Here is a 23698-nt window from a genome sequence, read left to right on the forward strand (position 1 = left end):
AGTGTCCCTGCAGGCTGACTTCACCATCGAGGTGTGGCCAAGGCCACCTATGAGCGCATGTTCACACCACCTGGCACACAGCTTCCAGTGGCTGGATCCCAGGGCGTGGACCTAATTGAACGGGGGTGTCCTCAGTCTGTGGAGGTCCTGGCTTAGATCAAAGCTGGTTCTTCTCAGCAAATTGTGTTGCTTGCACAGAGTAGCTAACAATTGGTTTCACTCGGATGCTGGGTTACACCCAGTCTGGGCCCAGCCTCCTCGTCAATGACAGTTGTTGATGAGAGACTTGCCCTGTCACAGCGCTGCTCCCAAGGCACTTGTGGCCCTTGTGCGCCACCCTGCACCTGGCCCCACTTTCTTGGCTTCCCCTGCTTCGCTCCTTAGGTTCCTAAGTATGCTGAAGCCCCTCTAGACTTCACCTGTTTCAAGAAACGCTCTTTCCCTAATCACCTAGGGTAATGTACCAGAGCCCCGATATCCACTGCCCCCTTGGTTAGAAATGCACGGGGCAGAGATGCCAGCAGGTAAAATCCCTTCAGGGCCCAGGTTCTGTGTTTCTCTGCAAGTCTGACTCCTTACCTGTCCCGTGCTGGCCCCCACGTGCCCCCTTCCTGGGGGCCCCCCACCCCGCCTTCCCTGCACCAGGAGAAGTCTGTTCACAGAGCATTAAGACCGGTCCAGGGCCTTGGTCTTTCTCTAGGACTCCGTGGTGGCTGGGGTGGCATGTGGTCAGCGGCCAGCTCTCCTCTTCTACATCAGGGTCCTGGAGATCGAGAGCAACCTGTACCACAAGGGCCAGAGCAAGGTTTTCTTTGGGCTGCTGTGCTGGCCCACCTGGAGGAGGAGTGGGACCTGAAGATCACCGACATCATCATCGGCTTCCAGGCCTGATGCAGGGGCTACCTGGCCGGGAAGTGAGTCCTGGGATGCCCACCAGCAGCTCAGGGCCCCCAGCTGTCCTGTGTGGAGGCACTGAGGAAGCAGGGACTGGCCGCCCTCACCGAGGCAGGTGTTCCCCAGGGAGGCCCACGTGGCTTTCCCGCCCCCCTGCTTCCTGGATTTCTGCCTGAGGTTTAAAGTGAGCAGGTGGGAGTGGTGACTGTGCTCCGATTTTCCCTGCAGAAAAACCCCTGCCTCCCTCTCTTCCTCCCTGTGTCCCTTCTGTAGGTGTGACACCCAGATCTGGCTGTCCCCAGAGGACCCCGAGCTCTGTGGAAGAGGCATTCTTGAGTTCCAGCAGCTCCCGTGGGGTCAGAGGCAGACTTGTGCAGGTCAGTGGGCAGGGCAGCTGCCCATTTGCCCCTTGACTCCTCTGTGTCTGGGCTCTGGGGCTTGTGTCCTGGCCTGAGCCCTGAGCTCTGGAAGCAGGGTGTCAAATGAATGTTTGCAGGATGTGAGCTGCTGACATTCTCCTACCAAACACAAGTCCCTGAGTTGCTGGAACAAAGTGCCCACCTCTCCCTTCCTCTCAGCTCCCTTATCTGCAAAACACGTCAGATACATAACAGTTGGCTTTAAAAACAAACTATGGTTGGCTATCCTCATGGAATAATCTCCTGTCTCTCCCTCAAAACCTGGGGGGAGGGACCATAATGGCCCAAGGACGTTTCCTGGGGTGAAGCAGCCCTGAGGGAAGGGCAGGCGGGCCTCCATGGGGCATCCAGGTCCACTGCAGTCACTTCTGCTTGAGGCAAACCGAGAAGTTCACCAGCAGTCCAGCTGCAGGACTCTCAGACTGTGGGAACTTGACCTGCATTTCTTCATCTGTGAAACGGAGCCAGCACTCTTAGAGCTGATGTGAGATTCAGCAGGAAAGTCACGTATGGTGGGAGCACAGCGTCTGCCACACGCTCAGCCCCGTCCACAGAGGCTCTTTGCTCAGGAACCAAACGGAGACAGGGCCAGCGCTCCGTTGCAGACTTCTCTGAGTCACCAGGACACTGGTTTTCTGATAAAAGTCTTCCATTTGGAGAGAAAAAAATCTGTTGTCAGGTGGAGATAAGCCGAGGTAGCAAAGGGCAGTGTGCTCTCAGCCCCTCCCACGAACTTCTGCATCCACCGTATGGCAGTGACCACAAAGGCTGGGCCTCCTCATGTGGGTCATTGGGACTAAAGACACTAGTTCCGTCCCTGCCAGCAGGGCTAAGTCTAGACGGATCTGATCAAAAGGGATGGGGGGAAGTGCATGGACAGAGTGGCTGAGGGGTGGCCTTAGGCCCCTCTTCTAGGTAGCATGGGAGCAGAATAGGAAACTGTGGCCTCTATAGGCGAGGTCACGGAGGGCTTCTCAGAGGAGGTGATGCCAGATTTGGGCTTTGCAGAAAACATTTCTCCCGGTTGGATGCAGCATGTGTCCCTGGCAGAAGAACCTAGAAGTGTGAGTGAATCCTAGAAGCCACCTGGACGTGGCCCTCAGCAGTAGAGTGTGACCAGTGTGCACTGAGCAGCTGGTCTGTTCTAGAACTGCACCTCATGCTGGTGGCACGAAGGTGAACGAGGCAGCAGGCTGGTGAGTGTGGGGTTGGAGGGGTGAGAAGATGGAATGGGGAGGGGTGGGGAGTGATTTGCCAAGGGACTCATGGTGTGTTGGTGGCCGGTCTTCCTTCATGGAGCCTGAGACAGAGTGGACTGTGTCAAGAAGGATGTGGGATGTCAGGACTGGGCTTCTTTCTCTAAGCGGGTCAGCTGGAGGTGGAAATAGTCCCAGGGCGGGGCCTGGTGGGCAGGGTGTTTGTTTGACTTGAACCACTCAGAAGTGAGAGTTTTGCTTTCACTTTTGCTTCCCAGAGTATATCTAGGCACAGAGAGTATGTGTGGTCATTGCAGAGATGCACAGCTGGCGGCTGCCTCTGCACAGCTGAGAACGTCTAGATCTTGTTCACACTCAGCCAGAGGAAAACCCCTGGGTAAGCAGAGGGGAGGGACCCTGCCCATCTCCCCATCCTCAGGATGAATGTCTGAGAAAGGATGGTGTCACTAGTTGACAGAAGAAGGGAACTGGAAGCGCAGAGAGGTGAGGTCATGGCCAAGGCAGCAGGTTAAGCAGGGGCAGAGCCTGGATGTGGAGGCAGGTGTGTGTGAGGGCTTCCTCCCAGCCGAGGGCCCCTAAACAGAGCAGAGGGAGGGCCACAGCTGCTCAGGTGGGCTCAGCTCAGGATGTGGTCTCCTGAGACATGAGCGGCGACCCCAGAAGGAAGGTGGGTGTTGGGTGTGCTTAGTACTTTGGGAAATTGGAGGAAGCAGAGAGGGTAGAGGAGGACAGGGGAGTCAGAGCCTCCCCTCCTATGGCCTGGCCACCTTAAAGCTGTCCCCAGGGTGCTAGGCTGGGGCTGATGGGGGAAAGAGGATTTTTTTCAGTTACAAGGAATCAAGGTTTGTTGAAAAACCCTACCTCTGAGAGCCAGGCTCAGTGCCAGGCCCTGGGGACACTGAGGCTTGGAAATAGACAGGAAACCAAGTGGGGAGTCGAAGGGCATTGGCTTCCTGTGTTTGCCAGGCCCTCTGCTCAGGATGAGGGTGATGGGAGGTCCTGTGTGGGGAAGGTGGCCCTGCTGGAAGAAGTGAGAAGGGCTCACTGCACAAGGTCCACATACATCCCGGTGTTGCAATGTTAAAATAAAAAGCCAAACTCTACAGTATAATAGGAGGGGCATGAGCTTAGATCTATGTTTTTTACCGGCAGAGACAACCCTAGAAACGTTGGGGTATTAAAACCACATTCCCACTGACCCTTGTACCCATGTCCAAAGGCCTGGTCTTGGCCTCCTCTCTCCCCACAGAGAACTGTGTGACCCTGAGCAAGCTACCTCCTGTGGAATTGTTTGTTCTATTCTCTTACTAAGTTTTTAAAAGCTGATTTCCACTTTTCCCTGTGGATGCAGATGTTTTTTCTGACCTGGTTTATGGGATCCTTGGAAATTTTAATTTCCAAGAGTCCTGTAGGTCAGAATTTCCATTATATCTTGTGGAATGTGTGTATTTAGAAAGGCTTTCTCAAATCAATGTTATTTTTAATGCTTCCTTCAGCCCCTTCAGTTTTTTCTCTCTGGTGTATGTTGGATCCTTTTGAGAGATTGATTGATTAGGATCTTTAGTGTCTTCTCCATTCTCTTCCTCTCTCTCCCCTTCTCCCCTCTCTATCTTTCTAATTTTAACAGATGAACTGGGGTTGTGCTGTGTCATCAAGAAGCTGCTTGTTTCATGTCCCCATAAGGGGTCCCACCCCTCATATTTTGAACAGGCTGTGCCCAGGAGGGTAGAGGGTGCCCAGAGGCCCTGGACTGGAGGAGCAGCAGAGACAGGGCCCCTGATGATGCGGGAAGGGTCCTCAGACCTGGAGAAACTGAGCACAAAGGGACCACGACCAGGAAATTGAAGCCTTCAAGAGGAGCTGGAGAGCAACTGGGGGAAGGTGGCAGAGGGAGGCTTGGAGCTGGGCCTCCAGGGACAAGTACCCCATCACTCGGAGAGGCCAGTGGGGAAGCACATGTCGTGGGGAGGGGCAGCCTGTACCAAGTGAGGTGTCAGTCTCATCCAGCAGGCCCTGTGGAGACAGAGAGTGTGAGGAAGACAGAAGCTGGGGCAGTCAGGCGGGTCCGGGTGCTCGGCCAGGGACTTTCTTAACGCCCCTTTCCCTTCCCAGGGAGGGTGACTGCAGGCACAGGAGGGAGATGGTTGGGGAGAATCTGTCTGCCCACGAGGAGGGGAGGGATGCATGACTGGCCATGCAGCTGGGCAGGCACAGGCTTCTCCAGGGTCCTCCCCTCTCCCACCAACAGCCTTCCGAAAGGGACCAATCAGAGGCTCACAGAGGAGGAAGCCTGGATAGGAATCCAGCAGTGGAAGCACTATCAGCATCCACACCCATCTGAGGCCCCAGACGAGGGTCAGGAAGAGGCCAAGAATGGGACCGAAGGACAGAAGGATGAGTCCAGTGTTCAACGCGCTTACAACTGTTTGTCGTCATCCAGCATCCGGCCCTTCTGCCTGACCCTCCTCTTCTTTCTACTTGACTCTGTTCTCATGTTTCATGATTTCAATAGGCTGACCTGGCTCCTGGGGTCCTGCAGCTTTGGGGCAGAGAAGGGGCAGGGAGCCCGCCAGCTCTCCTCTTCCATCTAGTTAAAGGAGGGCCTGCCTTTGTGACTTCTCTCCCATCCACATGACGGTGCCTCCAGCCTTCGCCACCAGGCACACTCCCTAAAAACGAGGTGATGGTTACTCTTCCTGAGGGAGAGTTGTGAACATCGCAGAGGAAGGTGCAGAAAGAAAGATTCTAGGTTTGGAGCATAGGTGAGGGGATTTGGGGGAAGCTCTAAGGAAATGGGGCTGCTCTAGATTGGGAACTGCAGAGAATGGGAGGCAGCACTACCAACGGACTCTCAGTAACTCATCTATGGAGAGGGGAGAGCAGAGTGAGGCTGAAGGTGTGATTGGTAAGAAGGAGCAGTCCCTCTTTTCAGCCAGGGGAGGGGGCGTGGTGTTGGTGGGGGTGCAGTGACAGGTGTTTGCCTTCTCCTTCGCTCCTGCTCTCAGGGTGACCTTGCGTGAGGCTGGAGTTCTGTGAGAGTCTTACATCCAACAGGAGAAGAGAAGAAGTGACACCAGGCCAGCCTCCGGATGGGAGGGGTTCTTTCTTTCTCAATCCTTTATAAACATTCGTGTGAATAAACAGAAAGGAACATACCCATAGACTTCAAGACTCCTCTTATTATTAAATTCAATTAACAACAAAATATTTCCCATTATATTTACTCTTCTTTGCACCATAGAAACAAAAGAAAGATACCAGCTCAGTTGTGTCCAACTCTTTGCAGCCTCATGGACTGTAGCCCTCCCAGCTCCTCTGTCCATGGGATTTCCCAGGCAAGAATACTGGAGTGGGCAAGCATTTCTTTCTCCAGGGAATCCTCCCTGCCCAGGCATCAATCCCACATCTCTTTCGTCTTGCATCTCCTGCATAACCACTAGCATTCTTTTTAACCTTTATGTCTCTCTTTTTGGCCACACTTTTCTAAAGTCCTCTCCTTTGAATGTTATTATGAACACATGGCCTTTCACAGACTCAGCCTGTCTCAATGAAACATTCATAGCAATCATTATCTTTTATTGTTATTATTATATGTGGATGCCCCCTTATGACCACTTCTCTGATCATCTTCAAGAGCATCCTTGTCTTTGCAGCAGCAGAGATGCCAGTCTCTGGAATTCACCTCCCCTGCAAGGGTCTTCCTTCCTTTGAGTGGATGGAAGCCCATGGCTGCACATGTGGGTGGGCAAGATGCTGCTGGACAATATCTCTTTAAGGTCACAGTTCACTCTCATTATTATGGTTTAACCCTGTTTTCATGCCTACTTTTCTAGAGAACTAGGTTTCATCAACATGAACATGTCTCCTACACTGACAGTTCTCACAGCAGGAGTCAACATTTCTTGTTGGCATTTAATTCAGCTTCTTCCATCATCTTTAAGGTGGTGGCACTAGAAACCACCCCATTCTTGTGGGTTACTGACTGCTATAAAGTGACTTCTGCTGTTTTAGAGTTAAAACAATCCAGTCCTAAAAGTGCATATGTTTAGAACAGATCAATTTGTACAGAGCGTTCTGCTCATTCCTTGCCAAGGAAAACCTTCTTCTTTAAATAGTTAATCAATGTCTTTAAATGATATTATTACATTGGGAGCTGCAATAGTGTGAGAATGTGTGCACAGGAAACAGGAACCTGGACTTGGGGTCTGGCTCTAGCACTAGCTGTGTGCTTTGAGTTAATTGCTTCACCTCTCTGAGCTTCAGTTTCCCTTCTTATAGGATCATTGTGAGAACTAAAAGGAAGTGAATTCATACCAAGCAATTGGGAAGGTGCCTGGTGTAAAGTGGAAAGTCATCAACCACAATAGCTAGTAAGTGGTAAGTATTGCATTTTGCTTTTTCTTGACTTAAATTTGATAGTATTTATTTACTTCTTAGACGCTTACTCCTTGGAAGGAAAGTAATGACCAACCTAGATAGCATATTCAAAAGCAGAGACATTACTTTGCCAACAAAGGTTCATCTAGTCAAGGCTATGGTTTTTCCTGTGGTCATGTATGGATGTGAGAGTTGGACTATGAAGAAGGCTGAGCGCCGAAGAATTGATGCTTTTGAACTGTGGTGTTGGAGAAGACTCTTGAGAGTCCCTTGGACTGCAAGGAGATCCAACCAGTCCATTCTGAAGGAGATCAGCCCTGGGATTTCTTTGGAAGGAATGATGCTAAAGCTGAAACTCCAGTACTTTGGCCACCTCATGTGAAGAGTTGACTCATTGGAAAAGACTCATGCTGGGAGGGATTGGGGGCAGGAGGAGAAGGGGATGACAGAGGATGAGATGGCTGGATGGCATCACTGACTCGATGGACGTGAGTCTGGGTGAACTCCGGGGGTTGGTGAGGGACAGGGAGGCCTGGCGTGCTGCGATTCATGGGGTCACAGAGTCGGACACAACTGAACGACTGATCTGATCTGATCTGAACTGATCTGATTTACTTCTTATTAGGAAAAATAAGGATTTCATTTATTATTATACTTTCTGTTATACCTTTCCCCTTCTTCGCCTTTTATCATTATTCCACTAATTGTATATCCTCTGTTACGAAGCTTTGTACTTGTAAGCACTTTATTTACATCTTTGTTTCTTATGCTCTAGACTGGACCTACTATTTCTTGATTCCCAGCTTTGTAAACTGAGATATTAATCCTTCTCCTCCCTTCAGTGCTTCGGCTCCCAAGTTCTAGAACTGTAGTTTAATTTTTATATTAACAAGTACATTTACTTCACATATTTAAATACTCTGTTTCCTTTTAAAAGATAAAGGTTATTTTATTAAGATAAAGGTTATTTTATAAAGACTATAAATAAAATAAAACTAAGATTTTTGATTCACTAATAAACCTGTGAGTTAATACACCTGTGAGTTATAATACACCTATGAGTTATATCGTATTATATATATTAATATTACTTCAGTTTTCAAACAGTCTCCAAAGGACTTGGACATAGATACATTTATTTTAGATTTTTAAAAAAATCAAACAAAAGTATTTACATTTTTTTGTGATATTATAATACATTTTTAAAGAGCTAACTTGTACCATATAGCTGCACATGCTGTTCAGCAGTTCACTTCAGTTCAGTTCAGTCGCTCAGTCATGCCCGACTCTTTGCGACCCCAAGAACTGCAGCACGCCAGGACTCCCTGTCCATCACCAGCTCCCAGAGCCTACCCAAACTCATGTCCTTTGAGTTGGTGATGCCATCCAACCATCCCATCCTCTGTCGTCCCCTTCTCCTCCTGAGCTTTAGCTTTTCCTAATGTTTCTAATTGGCTTCATTTACACCCCTTTCACTGTTTATCTTCAGCATTTCCTCCATTTCTTTCCAACGGTGCCTCATGTGATACCGAGTCTCCTGTCCCCGCAGACTCTGGACTTCTTATCCCATTCGGGACTGGTTTCTCTCTAGGTCTGCTGCGCACCCAGCTGGGATCCTTGGATTCCCTTCCCACGGGGTTGATGTTCCTGACTCCTGGATCCCACGTCTACCTCTCTCGTGGGTATCCTTTACTTTCCTCCATAATTAAACATACATGTAATCTATTTTTTTTTTTTCCTGCATCTCATTTTGAGTAACTTTCTAAAAGTCTGGTGAAGGGTGAAAGCTGCTGTGAATATGGGATGGGACGTGGAGAAGGTGGGCTTGTCCCCTGCTCTCCCCTCGGCCTCCCTCTCATCTTACTCCCTCTGGGGCTCTGCCCAGCAGACCGTTCTTCTCTCCTGTCAACACGATCCCTGTTTCTCTCCCTCTACTGCATTCCTCTTTACTCAGCTATCACTTCTCCATCCAGTGAGTCTTCAGACATTTGTTCAAGACTCTGCTTTCCTGTTGCTCCCATGCTTGTTTTTATTAGCAGCAGAGGGAGGAGAGGCAGGCTATGGGTTCCTGAGCCCGTGAGTGGGGTGGAACCAGTGTACCAAGGGCAAGCCTTCTGACCTTAGGTAAGTCAGCTAACATCTATGTGTCAGCTTCGTTATTTGTAAATGAGGATACAATGGTACACATCTCAAAAGCTAATGGAAGAACATATGAGGTACCATTAGTAAAGTTTCAGAGCCGATACCAATGCAGAGCTATAATCACAAACACAAGTTGCTCTTATCAGTGAAAGTGAAAGTTGCTCAGTCATGTCCGACTCTTTGTGATCCCTTGGATTACACAGTCCATGGAATGCTTCAGGCCAGAATACTGGAGTGGGTAGCTGTTCCCTTCTCCAGGGGATCTTCCCAACCCAGGGATCGAACCCACGTCTCCTGAATGGCAGGTGGATTCTTTACCAACTGAGCCACAAGGGAAGTCCAAGTGAAGCTGTTTCCACTCGTTTTTGAACCGGGGACCTTTTGCGTGTTAGGTGAATATGATAACAACTACAGTATGGAAACCATGCACTCTTATCAGTAGATGGTATTATACCTATATATACCTTTACCATCATTTCAGTCAAGTCTCAGGAGGAGTAGTTGACAGAAGCTCTTTTGCTTTCTTAAAAAGACTAGCTAAACATCATCAACACTTGCTTTCCTTCCTCATCTCCCATGGCAAGATAATCACATGCAGAACCAAAATAAATGATTTAATTATAAAGATCTGAATTTTTTTAAAGAAAGACCACTGAGAATCGGTATGTCTGAAAGGATGGACACCCTCATATATTATAAGTGTGAACATAAATTGCTACAGTTTCTTTGCATAGCATGGTAGCTCTAGATACGGAAATATTTTAGGTGTTGATGCCATCTGATCTTAATTCTACTTCTAGATATAGCTTAAGGATACAGTCTCAGATGTAGGTGAAGCCTTACACAAGGAGAATGTTCTTTGCACTATTATTTACATAAAGGATTAGAAACTACATCAAGTCCAATATTCAGGAGGGGAAGGCAAGGAGGACAGAACAGCTGCAGGGGTCTCAGCCACTCAGAGCAGGGATACAGGAATTGGGGCAGGGCTGGTGGGACTCCAGGCCCTTGTGGGGAAAAAGGCTCTTGCAGAAGCAAGGAAGACCTGGGCTATGGGAGCCGTATCACCAGGAACTTTATCAAGGAGAGACTTGATAGGGAGCAAGACATCATTTTGGAAGGAAGAGTCATTTACCAATTAACATATATCCACAAATAAATCTTTCTGTATATATGGGGAGGAGAGCATAGTCATCACACACATGTGATTTGGATCAGAAAGACTCAGGGTCTAGTCCAGACTCTGGCACCAGCGTGACAATTTGGACTCAGCTAAGTTTGAGTGAGTTTCAGGAGCCTGCAGGTCAAGGACACTGGATCAATGTTGTCATTAATATTAGTTATTATCAATTCAAAAACACAGGTGTCCCAACCTCACCTCATTTCCAGAGTATCACCTCCTATCTGTTCTTGTAGTCTCTGGTTTTATTGTTCCTATAACTTCACAGATGGCTGTCTCCTGTCTGATTTCCTTCCCCTTGTGCCCCAACAGGAGAGCAGGACTCTGACTTGGCTTGGAAGGAGCTGTAGGAGGTGAATGACTTTTCTTAACTAACAATCAGCAGAGCCCAGGAACAGAGAGTCACACTGGGCTAAATTCCTGGAGTCACTGGTGGTCGTCTCGGGGGAACCCACCGGAGAACTTGTCCCTCGCTGCTCCCTGCAGCCTCTGCTCCCTCACAGTGGAGCTCACAGTCTGTTTTTTCTCCCCAAGGGTGAGGTCACACCTCCTTCCAGCCTGACGCAGACAAGAAGCTGAAGGGAGATACCTGAGACCCCCTGATGCCACCATGAGCTCAGAAAACTTCGGATACTCCTCAGGTAGTCAGCTCTCTCTTCTCTGCAAGGTTCCTACTTGTGACCCAGAATTGAGGGAGGTTTTTCCAGGCTGAGTTAAACTACAGAGAAATCAAGAACCATGAAGAGGATGGATAAGCATCCTTGAGCTTCCAAGAGACCAGGAGATTCCCCTCACCCTGGGGTCTGCCCACAGCCTCCTTCCCGGCCATCTCCTCAAGGAGCCATGACCAAGGTGCTGACTTCCTGCCTCTCCCAACACCCAGCAAGTGACTCAGTACGGTGGCCTGGAGAGCACACGCGGAGCATGGACAGCAGATGGCAGTCCCCAAGGCCAGGCAGGCCTGGGAGAGGAGGTCCTCCAGCATCATTGGACTTCTCTTGCTTTCTCCCTTGGCCCAAGCCTCCTCCTGCTCCCAGACCCTGGGGCATCACCACAGAAGCTGTTTCCTCCAGCTCTTCCCAGCCACCAGCCCAGCCGCTCTGCAAGGGTCAGTGGACCTTGCTCTGAACCCCAGTCTGGCCTTTGCCACCTCACACCTGGAGGGGAGGGGTGATGAGGATCACATCTGGCTCCACCCCTCCTCCACTGGTTGATCACCTCCCCTGCCCATCCTACAGTCTGTGGTCAGAAGCAGGAATCCTCTCACATAGTATTTTTACTCAATGGCATGTGGTCCTAAAGTCTTTTGTAAAATTAGGTAACATGAGTTTGTAATGTTTTCTAAGTTTCATGATTACAGCATTATATTTCTACTTCTATATATGCTACTGCATGCTCACCACCAAAAATGAGTCGCAAAGAATCCCCATTGTGTGCTATAGAGTAGAATGAACAAATCACAAGAGTTTTAAATGGAAGGAGGATTCAAAGTCTTGTCCAAGAAATGTCTGACACTTGACCTTGGATTCAACCTCAGAGCTTTCAGCTCTGTAGCCTTGGGCTGTCCATTCTTCCTGTCTGAGTTTCACTTGCCTCTTCTGTGAGATAAGGATAATGCCTCTTTGTATGGATTTACCAAGAAACACATTTGATATCAAGTCCCAGCCCACACACACATATATAGCCTGGCCACCAATATCTTACCTACAATTCCATAACGTCCAGATCTCTGAAATCACTCAGGGATTTTGATAACTCATTGAGGAGTGATCTGAGGCTATTTGTAGTCATTATATTCTTTATCCCATTTAACGTGAGTATTCAATTGTTTCACTGCCCAAACATGAAAGCATTCATTTATAGGGTGCTGCCAGTCTATTCTGGAAGTGGTAACTAACAAATCACACTTGCTCTCTCTTTTCTTTATGTGTGTGTGTTCAGTTGCTCAGTCATGTCCAACTCTTTGCAACCGCATGGACTGCAGCCTGCCAGCCTCCTCTATCTGTGGGATTCTCCAAACAAGAATATGGAGTGGCTTGCCATGCCCTCCTTCAAGGGATCTTCTTGACTCAGGGATCAAACCTGCCTCTCTTACATCTCCTGAGTTGTTGGACAGGTTCTTTACCACTAGAATTCCCTGGGAATCCCACCTATGACCTCAATTTACCTGGGAATCCCACATAGGATCTCATTTCACCTAACCTCCTTACAAGCCTTTCTTCAGAAAGGTCACCAGGGGGTTAACTCTTCAACACAAATTGGGTGGGGGGAGGGGGGACAGTCCATCCATAACCTTAGGTGACCTCAAAAAGAGCACTCCAGGTGACTGCTGCTCAGCAAGATGAATTTTAACTATTTTATACTCTAACATTTATGTCCCACCACTAATTCTTCTAATCTTATTCCCTTTCCTTTCATCTAGATATTGAGATCTTTTTTGAGGATGTCGTTGAGTGTCTCTGGGACATACTGAGCAGAGAGACACTGCTACTCCTGCTGAATGAATTCCTGGAGAGAATTAAAGCTGAGGCCAGTTTGTCCAGGTAACCGGCACAGGTGCACCAGGAAGGTCACCCACGTCCCCCAGCACCAGGCCAGCTTCCTCCTGGAGTAACGCCTCCTCCAGGCAGGACCCTACTGTTGGGGCCAGGGGTGTTCCTTCTCAAGATTCCATCAGGAATGTTTCCTCCATGTCATTTGCTGACAGTGAATGATTGTGGGTTGAGAGGAGATGAAACCTGCAAGGAAGGCGCAGGTTATGTGACCTTGGACAAGTTACTGAACTACTCTCTGCTTTAGTTTCTTCATCTTTTCATTTTTACTGTGAGGACACTGAGATCATGCATGTAAAGTGCTTCCCATAATGACTGACACAGAGTAAGTACTCAATCAATTCAGTTCAGGTCAATTCAGTCGCTCAGTCGTGTCTGACTCTTCGAGACCCCATGAATCGCAGCATGCCAGGCCTCCCTGTCCATCACCAACTCCCGGAGTTCACTCAGACTCATGTCCATCAAGCCAGTGATGCCATCCAGCCATCTCATCCTCTGTCATCCCCTTCTCCTCCTGTCCCCAATCCCTCCCAGCATCAGAGTCTTTTCCAATGAGTCAACTCTTCGCATGAGGTGGCCAAAGTACTGGAGTTTCAGCTTTAGCATCATTCCTTCCAAAGAAATCCCAGGGCTGATCTCCTTCAGAATGAACTAGTTGGATCTCCTTGCAGTCCAAGGGACTCTCAAGAGTCTTCTCCAACACCACAGTTCAAAAGCATCAATTCTTCGGCGCTCAGCTTTCTTTACAGTCCAACTCTCACATCCATACATGACCACTGGAAAAACCATAGCCTTGACTAGATGGACCTTTGTTGGCAAAGTAATGTCTCTGCTTTTGAATATGCTATCTAGGTTGGTCATAACTTTCCTTCCAAGGAGTAAGCATCTTTTAATTTCATGGCTGCAGTCACCATCTGCAGTGATTTTGGAGCCCAGAAAAATAAAGTCTGACACTGTTTCCACTGTTTCTCCATCTATTTCCATGAAGTGATGGGACCAGATGCCATGATCTTAGTTTTCTGAATGTTGAGCTTTAAGCCAACTTTTTCACTCTCCACTTTTACTTTCACCAAGAGGTTTTTTAGTTCCTCTTTAGTTTCTGCCATAAGGGTGGTGTCATGTGCATATCTGAGGTTATTGATATTTCTCCTGGCAATCTTGATTCCAGCTTGTGCTTCTTCCAGCCTAGCATTTCTCATGATGTACTCTGCATAGACATTAAATAAGCAAGGTGACAATATACAGCCTTGACATACTCCTTTCCTATTTGGAACTAGTCTGTTGTTCCATGTCCAGTTCTAACTGTTGCTTCCTGACCTGCATACAGATTTCTCAAGAGGCAAGTCAGGTGGTCTGGTATTCCCATCTGTTTCAGTATTTTCCACAGTTTCTTGTGATCCACACAGTCAAAGGCTTTGGCATAGTCAATACAGCAGAAATAGATGTTTTTCTGGAACTCTCTTGCTTTTCCATGATCCAGCGGATGTTGGCAATTTGATCTCTGGTTCCTCTGCTTTTTCTAAAACCAGCTTGAACATCAGGAAGTTCACGGTTCACGTATTGCTGAAGCCTGGCTGGAGAATTTTGGGCATTTCTTTACTAGTGTGTGAGATGAGTGCAATTGTGCGGTAGTTTGAGCATTCTTTGGCATTACCTTTCTTTGGGATTGGAATGAAAACTGACCTTTTCCAGTCCTGTGGACACTGCTGAGTTTTCCAAATGTGCTGGCATATTGAGTGCAGCACTTTCACAGCATCATCTTCCAGGATTTGAAATAGCTCATCTGGAAATCCATCACCTCCACCAGCTTTGTTCGTAGTGATGCTTTCTAAGGCCCACTTGACTTCACATTCCAGGGTATCTGGCTGTAGGTGAGTGATCACCCCATCATGATTATCTGGGTCGTGAAGATCTTTTTTGTACAGTTCTTCTGTGTATTCTTGCCACCTCTTCTTACTATCTTCTGCTTCTGTTAGGTCCATACCATTTCTGTCCTTTATCGAGCGCATCTTTGCATGAAATGTTCCCTTGGTATCTCTGATTTTCTTGAAGAGATCCCTAGTCTTTCCCATTCTGTTGTTTTCCTCTATTTTTTTGCATTGATCGCTTAGGAGGGGTTTCTTATCTCTCCTTGCTATTCTTTGGAACTCTGCATTCAGATGCTTGTATCTTTCCTTTTCTCCTTTGACTTTCACTTCTCTTCTTTTCACAGCTATTTGTAAGGTCTCCCCAGACAGCCATTTTGCTTTTTTTGCATTTCTTTTCCAGGGGGATGGTCTTGATCCCTGTCTCCTGTCCAATGTCATGAACCTCATTCCATAGTTCATCAGGCACTCTATCTAACAGATCTAGGCCCTTAAATCTATTTCTCACTTCCACTGTATAATCATAAGGGATTTGATTTAGGTCATACCTGAATGGTCTAGTGGTTTTCAATACTTTCTTCAATTTCAGTTTGAATTTGGCAATACGGATTTCATGATCTGAGCCACAGTCAGCTCCTGGTCTTGTATTTGTTGACTGTATAGAGCTTCTCCATCTTTGGCTGCAAGTAATATAATCAATTTGATTTTGGTGTTGACCATCTGGTGACATCCATGTGTAGAGTCTTCTCTTGTGTTGTTGGAAGAAATGTTACTCAATCACTAGTAACATTTAAAAAACTTGTTGGGAAGAGACAGGGGTCAAGGGTCTTCTTTCTGGTGAGGAAAACCAAGCAGAATTTCCTTTGGGACAAGTTGGAAAATCGTGACACCACCATTTGTGTCCTGGGCTTCTGCCTACAGTCTTTCTATTCCCCATGTTAGGAACTGTACCAACCCTCCTGGCCCATACAGGAGGGTTGGTACAGCTCCTCTCTAGCAGAGAGGCTAGAGAGGAACTGGAGGAGCTGGTGGGATCCTGGATTTAGCCCTGCCCAACTACTGGGCCTGTGGGCTTAAGACTTTGAATCTCAGATCTGTCCTGTGTCCAATGGGAATAGCCATTCAGTCTGATGGATTATGGTGATGGCCTCAGAGTGAACTGCAGGGTCAGAGGTGGGGAACCAAGTGCAATCATCTCGTCCAAAGGACCAGGGAGGCCTGCACCAGGGTCAGACCCAGGGGTAAGGGTGGAGCAGCAGATCCAGTTTTGAGGACTAGTAAGCAGGCTTGGGCAGCAGGACCAGGACTAGAGTGAAGACAGTGGGCCCTAAAGACTCAGAACTGAAGGGACTGTGACCCTAGCAGAGGTCCCCTGAGTGGGAGAGGGGAAAAATTTCTCCCCTCCCTGATGGGATCCCCTCATGCTGGACTAGAGGGCCCTGGGTGACCGTGTCTGCACACCCTGCCTGGGACCTGGCTTCTCACTCCATCTGGGACCCTCTTCTAGTCTAGGTGGAGTCCCCTTGACAGTGGGAAGGCCGTGTGGCTCAGCGATCCCTCCAGGGTCACAATGAGTGGCTGTGATTGTGTGACATTTGAGGGATTCTGAGGAGCCTCACGCATCCCCACCCAAGAGGAAAACACTTCCTTCACCAGCTGTGTAAGTGCCGGTCTCCTCAGGCTCAGCTGTTCAGATGGATATTTCCTCAAATCCCTTGAATCTTTAGAGGTTCCACAAAGTTGCACACGGACTTGGGGTGCAGGCAATGAAGCTGTTGCCAGGTAAATTGTGAGTTAAATTGGTGACCCCTGAGCAGTTGAGAGTGCTGGGTGACAGATCAGGAGTCAGTGAGGTGAGCTGGAGAGTCCAAGGGAAACCAGGGCTCATAGCACATCTCTCTGTTTCCTGTCAACTGGGGCAGTGGGTGGACCCAGTGACCTTCTGCTGAGAAGGTCAAGGGCATGATGCTTAGAAGACAGCAGATGGCAGACCAAATGGTTATAAGGTGCCTTCTAGCTCGAGTTTTTGGGTTTAAAAAATTCTAAGTCATAGAGACAGCCAATCTGCAAATTGTTAGGGCACAGTGCCCAGGACTGCCCTTACTTTGACTTCAATGGCAAATTTAGGGGATCCCCAAAACAACTCTCAGGTTCAAGAATTCCCTATAGAATGGACAGGACTCACTGAAATCTTCAAGATCCCAGCTACAGTTTACTACAGGGAAGGATAAAAGTTCCCACCAGCCATAGGGCAGAGACTGGGCAGGTTTCACATATGAAGCTTCCATTGTCCTCAGGACACGTTACTGACCTGGATTCGGTGTGTGATAAGATGCACGGAGTACTGCCCATCAGGGACACACCCCTTGCTTAAAAGCCAAGTTACCCTGACCTGTCATCTCCAGCCCCTCCTGGAAGTCAGACTTGTACCCTAGTGCCCAGCTCTACCGGATGACAGAACTGATACCATGAGACCCAGGGACCCTGGGTCACTTGTCACCTTCTCAGACTGACCAGTGACCAAAGGCCCAGGCAGGCAAGGACACTCTTATCAGCCAGAATTCTAGGGGCTTAGGGACCACTTCCCAGTAGCCAAGGGCAAAGGGCAGGGAGACTTCTCACTACACACTGAGGCCCTTGAATGAAGGTTTTCTCCTCCAGTCCTACTTGTCTTTGTCTGTGGAGTTCCCACTCCAAAAACTCTTTCAAAGTGGTGGTGTTGACTCACCTGTGAGGTGTCTTTACCACATACCTTTTCTTTGGCTGAGCTGTATGGCCTGTGGGATCCTCATTCCCCAACCAGGGATTGAGTCAAGGCCAGCAGTGGGAGTGCAGAGTTGAAACCTCTGGACCCCCTGGGAATTCTCTCAAATACCTCTCTTAAGTTGCAGTATCCAAAGGTGACCTCATTTACCTATTCCAAGTTTAGGTATTTCAAGATGGAGCATCTATAAAGTATGAAACGTGTTTAAGGTTGAAAGAGAAAAGTTTACATTTATAAAATTCTTTTCTAATGATTTATAGTAATATATCTGTATTTATGTAGAATAGATATTATGGAGCCAATTTTACAGAGGAGCGAACTGCCTTTCTAATCCCTTGACCTTTATCGTTACAGGGAAGATGTGGATGAACTACACAAATATCTGAATGAATTGAAAAGAGCCTTGGTTGAGGAAGACAAAGAAAGACTCTCCAAAGAGCAGCTGGACAGGAGGAGGTTTCTGAATAAGTTTCGTCGGGTGAAACGGCAGCTGGAGGAGTGCATAAGCAGGTTCCGTGACCTCGCAGACAAGGTTGAGAAGGTCCATAAGGGATGTACCATCTCCAATGTGTTGGTCCACAGCACCGGTGCTGTGTCTGGTATTCTGACCATCGTTGGCCTGGCTCTGGCACCCGTGACAATGGGGGCCAGTGTGGTGCTCTTGGCCACTGGGATAGGGCTGGGAGCAGCAGCTACTGTTACCAGTGTGTCCACCAGTATCATCGAACATGTGAATAGGTCATCAGCAGAAACCGAAGCCAGTCGCATGATGTCAAGTCTCATCAAGAAATGGAAGGTTCTCCTAGAGGTACTCAAGAGCATTCCCACAACAGAGAAAGTCACAAAAGCTGTACAGTGCATTGAAATGCACATCCATGCCATGGAGACAGGCCAAGCCATTCCTGGCTCTGAAGCCAATGCAAACATAGGCGTGAGTGCTGGGAGAATCTCATATCCAGCCATCGAGCAGATAGAGACAGGTTTCAAAGCCACAGCTTTAACAATTACCAAAGGAGCCCGGATCGGGGGTTTGGCCACTGCAGGGGTCTTCCTTCTGGTGGATGTGGGCTTTATGGTCAAGGAGTCAATGCACCTGCATGATGGTGCAAAGACAGAAGCAGCTGAAAGCCTGAGGCGGCGGGCATGGGAGTTGGAGAGGAAGTTGGAGGAGCTCACCCAGATCTATGAGAGTCTGCAGGAGGACCTGATTTAACCACCCCCAGAGCAGTGCTGGGTCCAGGAACATGTGAGGGTCTAAAGTGCAGAGGTACTTTGTTAGAGGGAAAGAGAGGGAAACCACATTAATGAAGCTGGGTGTTAGGAATTTGGCATTTCTCTGGTTGAGCACAGCAGGGAAGGGATGGATGTAGGTGATAGATGAGGAGAGAGACAGAAGGGGCCTGGAGCCTGGATTAAGGGAGGAGAGGGGACCAGAGAATGAGAGGCTGGGAGAAACCACTTTTTTTCATACTAAGAACGTTTTATTTTGTATTGGAGTATAGCCGATTAACAATGTTGTGATAGTTTCAGGTGAACAGCAAAGGGACTCAGCCATTCATATACACATACCCATTCTCCCCCAAACTCCCCTCCCATCAGAAACCACTTACTTTGGACTAAAGGTGACACTGGAGGCAGAATAAAGGGAGAGGCAGGCAAACTAGCAATGAGAGGCCAGGTATACGAACGGGTTGAAAATGGGAGAACGTCAGATAGGATTGTTGGGATCCAGAAGTAGCAAGGGCTCCTCTATCGCCCTCCACAGGCTGTGATGTCCCAGCAAGAAGAGTCTTCCCCTGGTGGTGGTCTCTAGACCTCTCCTCCAACATCAACTCACCTTTGGCCCTAGCTGATGTGTCTTACTTCTGTTCAGTTCAGTTCATTCGCTCATCCGGTTCCGACTCTTTGCGACCCTATGGATTGCAGCATGCCAGGCCTCCCTGTCCAGCACCAACTCCCGGAGTTCACTCAGACTCACGTCCATCAAATCAGTGATGCCATCCAGCCATCTCATCCTCTGTCATCCCCTTCTCCTCCTGTCCCCAATCCCTCCCAGCATCAGAGTCTTTTCCAGTGAGTCAACTCTTTGCATGAGGTGGCCAAAGTACTGGAGTTTCAGGTTTAGCATCATTCCTTCCAAAGAAATCCTAGGGCTGATCTCCTTCAGAATGGACTGGTTGGATCTCCTTACAGTCCAAGGGACTCTCAAGAGTCTTCTCCAACACCACAGTTCAAAAGCATCAATTCTTTGGTGCTCAGCCTTCTTCATAGTCCAACTCTCACATCCATACATGACCACTGGAAAAACCATAGCCTTGACTAGACGGACCTTTGTTGGCAAAGTAGTGTCTCTGCTTTTGAATATGCTATCTAGGTTGGTCATAACATTCCTTCCAAGGAGTAAGCGTCTTTTAATTTCATGGCTGCAGTCACCATCTGCAGTGATTTTGGAGCCCCCGAAAATAAATCTGACACTGTTTCCACTGTTTCCTCATCTATTTCCTATGAAGTGATGGGACCAGATTCCATGATCTTAGTTTTCTGAATGTTGAGCTTTAAGCCAACTTTTTCACTCTCCACTTTCACTTTCACCAAGAGGCTTTTTAGTTCCTCTTCACATTCTGCCATAAGGGTGGGGTCATCTGCATATCTGAGATTCTTGATATTTCTCCTGGCAAGCTTGACTCCAGCTTGTGCCTCTTTTAGCCCAGCGTTTCTCATGATGTACTCTGCATATAAGTTAAATAAGCAGGGTGACAATATACAGCCTTGACGTACTCCTTTTCCTATTTGGAACCAGTCTGTTGTTCCATGTCCATTTCTAACTGTTGCTTCCTGAACTGCATATAGGTTTCTCAAGAGGAAGGTCAGGTGGTCTGATATTCCCATCTCTTTCAGAGTTTTCCACAGTTTATTGTAATCCACACACTTAAAGGCTTTGGCATAGTCAATAAAGTAGAAATAGATGATTTTCTGGAACTCTCTTGCTTTTTCCATGATCCAGCGGATGTTGACAATTTGATCTCTGGTTCCTCTGCCTTTTCTAAAACCAGCCTGAACATCTGGAAGTTTATGGTTCACGTATTGCTGAAGCGTGGCTTGGAGAATTTTGAGCATTACTTTACCAGCATGTGAGATTAGTGCAATTGTGCGGGTAGTTTGAGCATCTTTGGCATTGCCTTTCTTTGGGATTGGAATGAAAACTGCCTTTTTCCAGTCCTGTGGACACTGCTGAGTTTTCCAAATGTGCTGGCATATTGAGTGCAGCACTTTCACAGCATCATCTTTCAGGATTTGAAATAGCTCAACTGGAATTCCATCACCTCCACTAGCTTTGTTCGTAGTGATGCTTTCTAAGGCCAACTTGACTTCACATTCCAGGATGTCTGGCTCTAGGTGAGTGATCACACCATTTTTATTATCTTGGTCATGAAGATCTTTTTTGTATAGTTCTTCTGTGTATTCCTGCCACCTCTTCTTAATATCTTCTGCTTCTGTTAGATCCATACCATCTGTCCTTTATTGAGCCCTTCTTCGCATGAAATGTTCCCTTGGTATCTCTAATTACCTTGAAGAGATCTCTCGTCTTTCCCATTCTGTTGTTTTCCTCTATTTCTTTGCATTGATCGCTTAGGAAGGCTTTCTTATCTCTTCTTGCTATTCTTTGGATGCTTATATCTTTCCTTTTCTCCTTTGCTTTTCACTTCTCTTCTTTTCAGAGCTATTTGTAAGGCCTCCCCAGACAGCTATTTTGCTTTTTTGCATTTCTTTTCCATGGGGATGGTCTTGATCCCTGTTTCATGTACAATGTCACGAACCTCTGGCCAGGGTTCATCAGGCACTCTATCTATCAGATCTAGTCCCTTAAATCTATTTCTCACTTCCACTGTATAGTCATAAGGGATTTGATTTAGGTCATACCTGAATGGTCTAGTGGTTTTCCCTACTTTCTTCAATTTCAGTCTGAATTTGGCAATAAGGAGTTTATGATCTGAGCCACAGTCAGCTTCTGGTCTTGTTTTTGTTGACTGTATAGAGCTTATCCATCTTTGGCTGCAAAGAATATAATCAATTTGATTTTGGTGTTGACCATCTGGTGATGTCCATGACTAGAGTCTTCTCTTGTGTTGTTGGAAGAGGGTGTTTGCTATGACCAGTGCATTTTCTTGGCAGAACTCTATTAGTCTTTGTCCTGCTTCATTTTGTATTCCAAGGCCAAATTTGCCTGTTACTCCAGGTGTTTCTTGACTTCCTACTTTTGCATTCCAGTCCCCTCTGATGAAAAGGACATCTTTTTTGAGTGTTAGTTTTAAAAGGTCTTGTAGGTCTTCATAGAACTGTTCAACTTCAGCTTCTTCAGCATTACTGGTTGGGGCATAGGCTTGGATTACTGTGATAATGAATGGTTTGCCTTGGAAACGAACAGAGATCATTCTGTTGTTTTTGAGATTGCATCCAAGTACTGCATTTCAGACTCTTTTATTGACCATGATGGCCACTCCATTTCTTCTAAGGGATTGCTGCCTCCAGTAGTAGGTATACTGGTCATCTGTGTCTTACTTAGGCAGTGACTTCTTTTGTTTGTTTTATTGAAGGATAATTGATTTACAACACTGTTAATTTTAGGTATACAGCAAAATGATTCAGTTATACAGGTATCGATTTATTTATCTAGGCTTCTCAGGTGGTAAACAATGTGTCTGCTAAGCAAGAGACACAGGTTTGATTCCTGGGTAGGGAAGATTTCCTGGAGGAGGAAATGATACCCCATTCCAATATTCTTGTCTGGGAAATCCCATAGACAGTGGAGCCTGGCATGTTACAGTTCATGGTGTTGCAAAGAGTCAGCTGTGACAGAGCATCTCAGTATGTATATGTCTATATTCTTTTTTGTTCATTTCCATTATAGTTTATTACAAAGTATTGAATACTGTTCCTATGCTACTACAGTAGGCAGGCCCTTGTTTATCTGGTGTGTATCTGTTAATCCCATCTCCTAATTCACCTATCCCCACAAAACTTGGTTTAAAAGTTCATCATCTATGTCTATGAGTCTGTTTCTATTCTGTAGGTAAGTTCATTTGTATTATTTTCTGGATTCTACATGTAAGTTAATAACACATATTTATCTTCATCTGACTTACTTCACTCAGCATAGTAATTTGTAGATCCATACATATCGCTACAGATAATATTACTTCATTATTCTTTATGGCTGAGTAGGATTCCATGGAGTGTATACATGTACCACATTTGCTTTACTCATTAATCTGTCAACAGACATTTAGGTTAATATCGTGTCTTGGCCGTTATGAATACTACTACTATGAACATCAGGGTATGTGTATCTTTTCAAATTAGAGCTTTAATTTTTTTTGTAGAAATATGTCCGGAAGTGGGATTGCTAAATCATATGGTAGCTCTATTTTTAGTTGTTTAAGAAAACTCCATATGGCCTTCCATAGTGGCTGCACCAATTTACATTCCCAGTAACAGTGTAGGAGGGTTCCCTTTTCTCCACAGCCTCAGAGCATTGTAGATGTGGTGATGGCCCCTGTGATCGCTGTAGGGGAGATAACTTAATGTAGTTTGATTGCATTTCTCTAATAATTAGTGATGTTGAGTATGTTTTCATGTACCTGCTGGCCATCTGTACGTCTTCATGAAGAATTGTCTGTGTAGATCTTCAGGCAGTGGCTTCTTGATGACAATGGTGGTGATGAGGTTGGTGGCAGCAGTGGTGTGACAACACAGTGGATGGAACATCTGACACGTTGCCAGGAGCTCTTTGGGTCCAGAGTGCACCAAGAGACCAGTGAAGTTTCCATGAAAATCCAAATGTGGAGGAGGAACAGAGGTTGATTAAAAGAAAGAAAGAAAGAAGGATGAAACAAGGAGGCAGAAACAGGTCAAGGAACTTTCGGTGTGTCAAGAGATGAAACAGCCTGGGGCCAACAGACACGACTCTCTGACCCTCGGTTTCTTCTTCAGCTGGGGGTGAGGCTGGATGAGATATTTCAGGTGGTTCTAGTTCTCTCCACCTCATGTTCTCTAGACTCTGGTTCAATAAATACGAGCTGATTCACTGAGGCTTCCTTGCATTGACTGAGGGGCTCAGCTGGGCTCCAGATGCTTGACCTCCTTCTCCGTGAGCCTGTCACCCCGGGTCACAGGGAGCACGTCCTCCATGGCTCCTCCTGCCTGCCCGCTGGGCTCCCATCCAATCGTTTCCCTCAGACCCTGGATCCCCAGAGGCCCTGTGGGATGCCCGGGGATACCTGTGTCATC

At 47.2% G+C, this 23698-nt stretch overlaps 1 protein-coding gene across 13 annotated transcripts; it reads left to right on the forward strand.

Annotated features, from left to right (window-relative positions):
• Positions 1-1591: 1591 nt before the first annotated feature.
• On the forward strand, positions 1592-23499 carry LOC109559505 (apolipoprotein L3-like). Of its 13 annotated transcripts, none has more exons than XM_070789705.1 (9): positions 1592-2509; positions 2788-2906; positions 4241-6306; positions 6809-6907; positions 10542-10582; positions 10764-10870; positions 11113-11337; positions 12652-12772; positions 17765-23499. In XM_070789705.1, exons 6-9 carry the CDS (start codon positions 10840-10842, stop codon positions 18621-18623), a joined length of 1236 nt encoding a protein of 411 aa, XP_070645806.1. In that variant the 5' UTR covers positions 1592-2509; positions 2788-2906; positions 4241-6306; positions 6809-6907; positions 10542-10582; positions 10764-10839; the 3' UTR covers positions 18624-23499. The 13 variants fall into 13 exon arrangements, 12 of the variants coding, with proteins under 12 accessions (XP_070645806.1, XP_070645803.1, XP_070645805.1 ...); XM_070789702.1 differs by lacking the exon at positions 10542-10582 and having other exon boundaries at positions 4241-5865; positions 6184-6306; XM_070789704.1 differs by lacking the exon at positions 10542-10582 and having other exon boundaries at positions 4241-4411; positions 4779-6306.
• Positions 23500-23698: the final 199 nt, after the last annotated feature.

Source organism: Bos indicus, chromosome 5 (genome assembly GCF_029378745.1).
Source record: "Bos indicus isolate NIAB-ARS_2022 breed Sahiwal x Tharparkar chromosome 5, NIAB-ARS_B.indTharparkar_mat_pri_1.0, whole genome shotgun sequence".
Classification (NCBI taxonomy): domain Eukaryota; kingdom Metazoa; phylum Chordata; class Mammalia; order Artiodactyla; family Bovidae; genus Bos; species Bos indicus.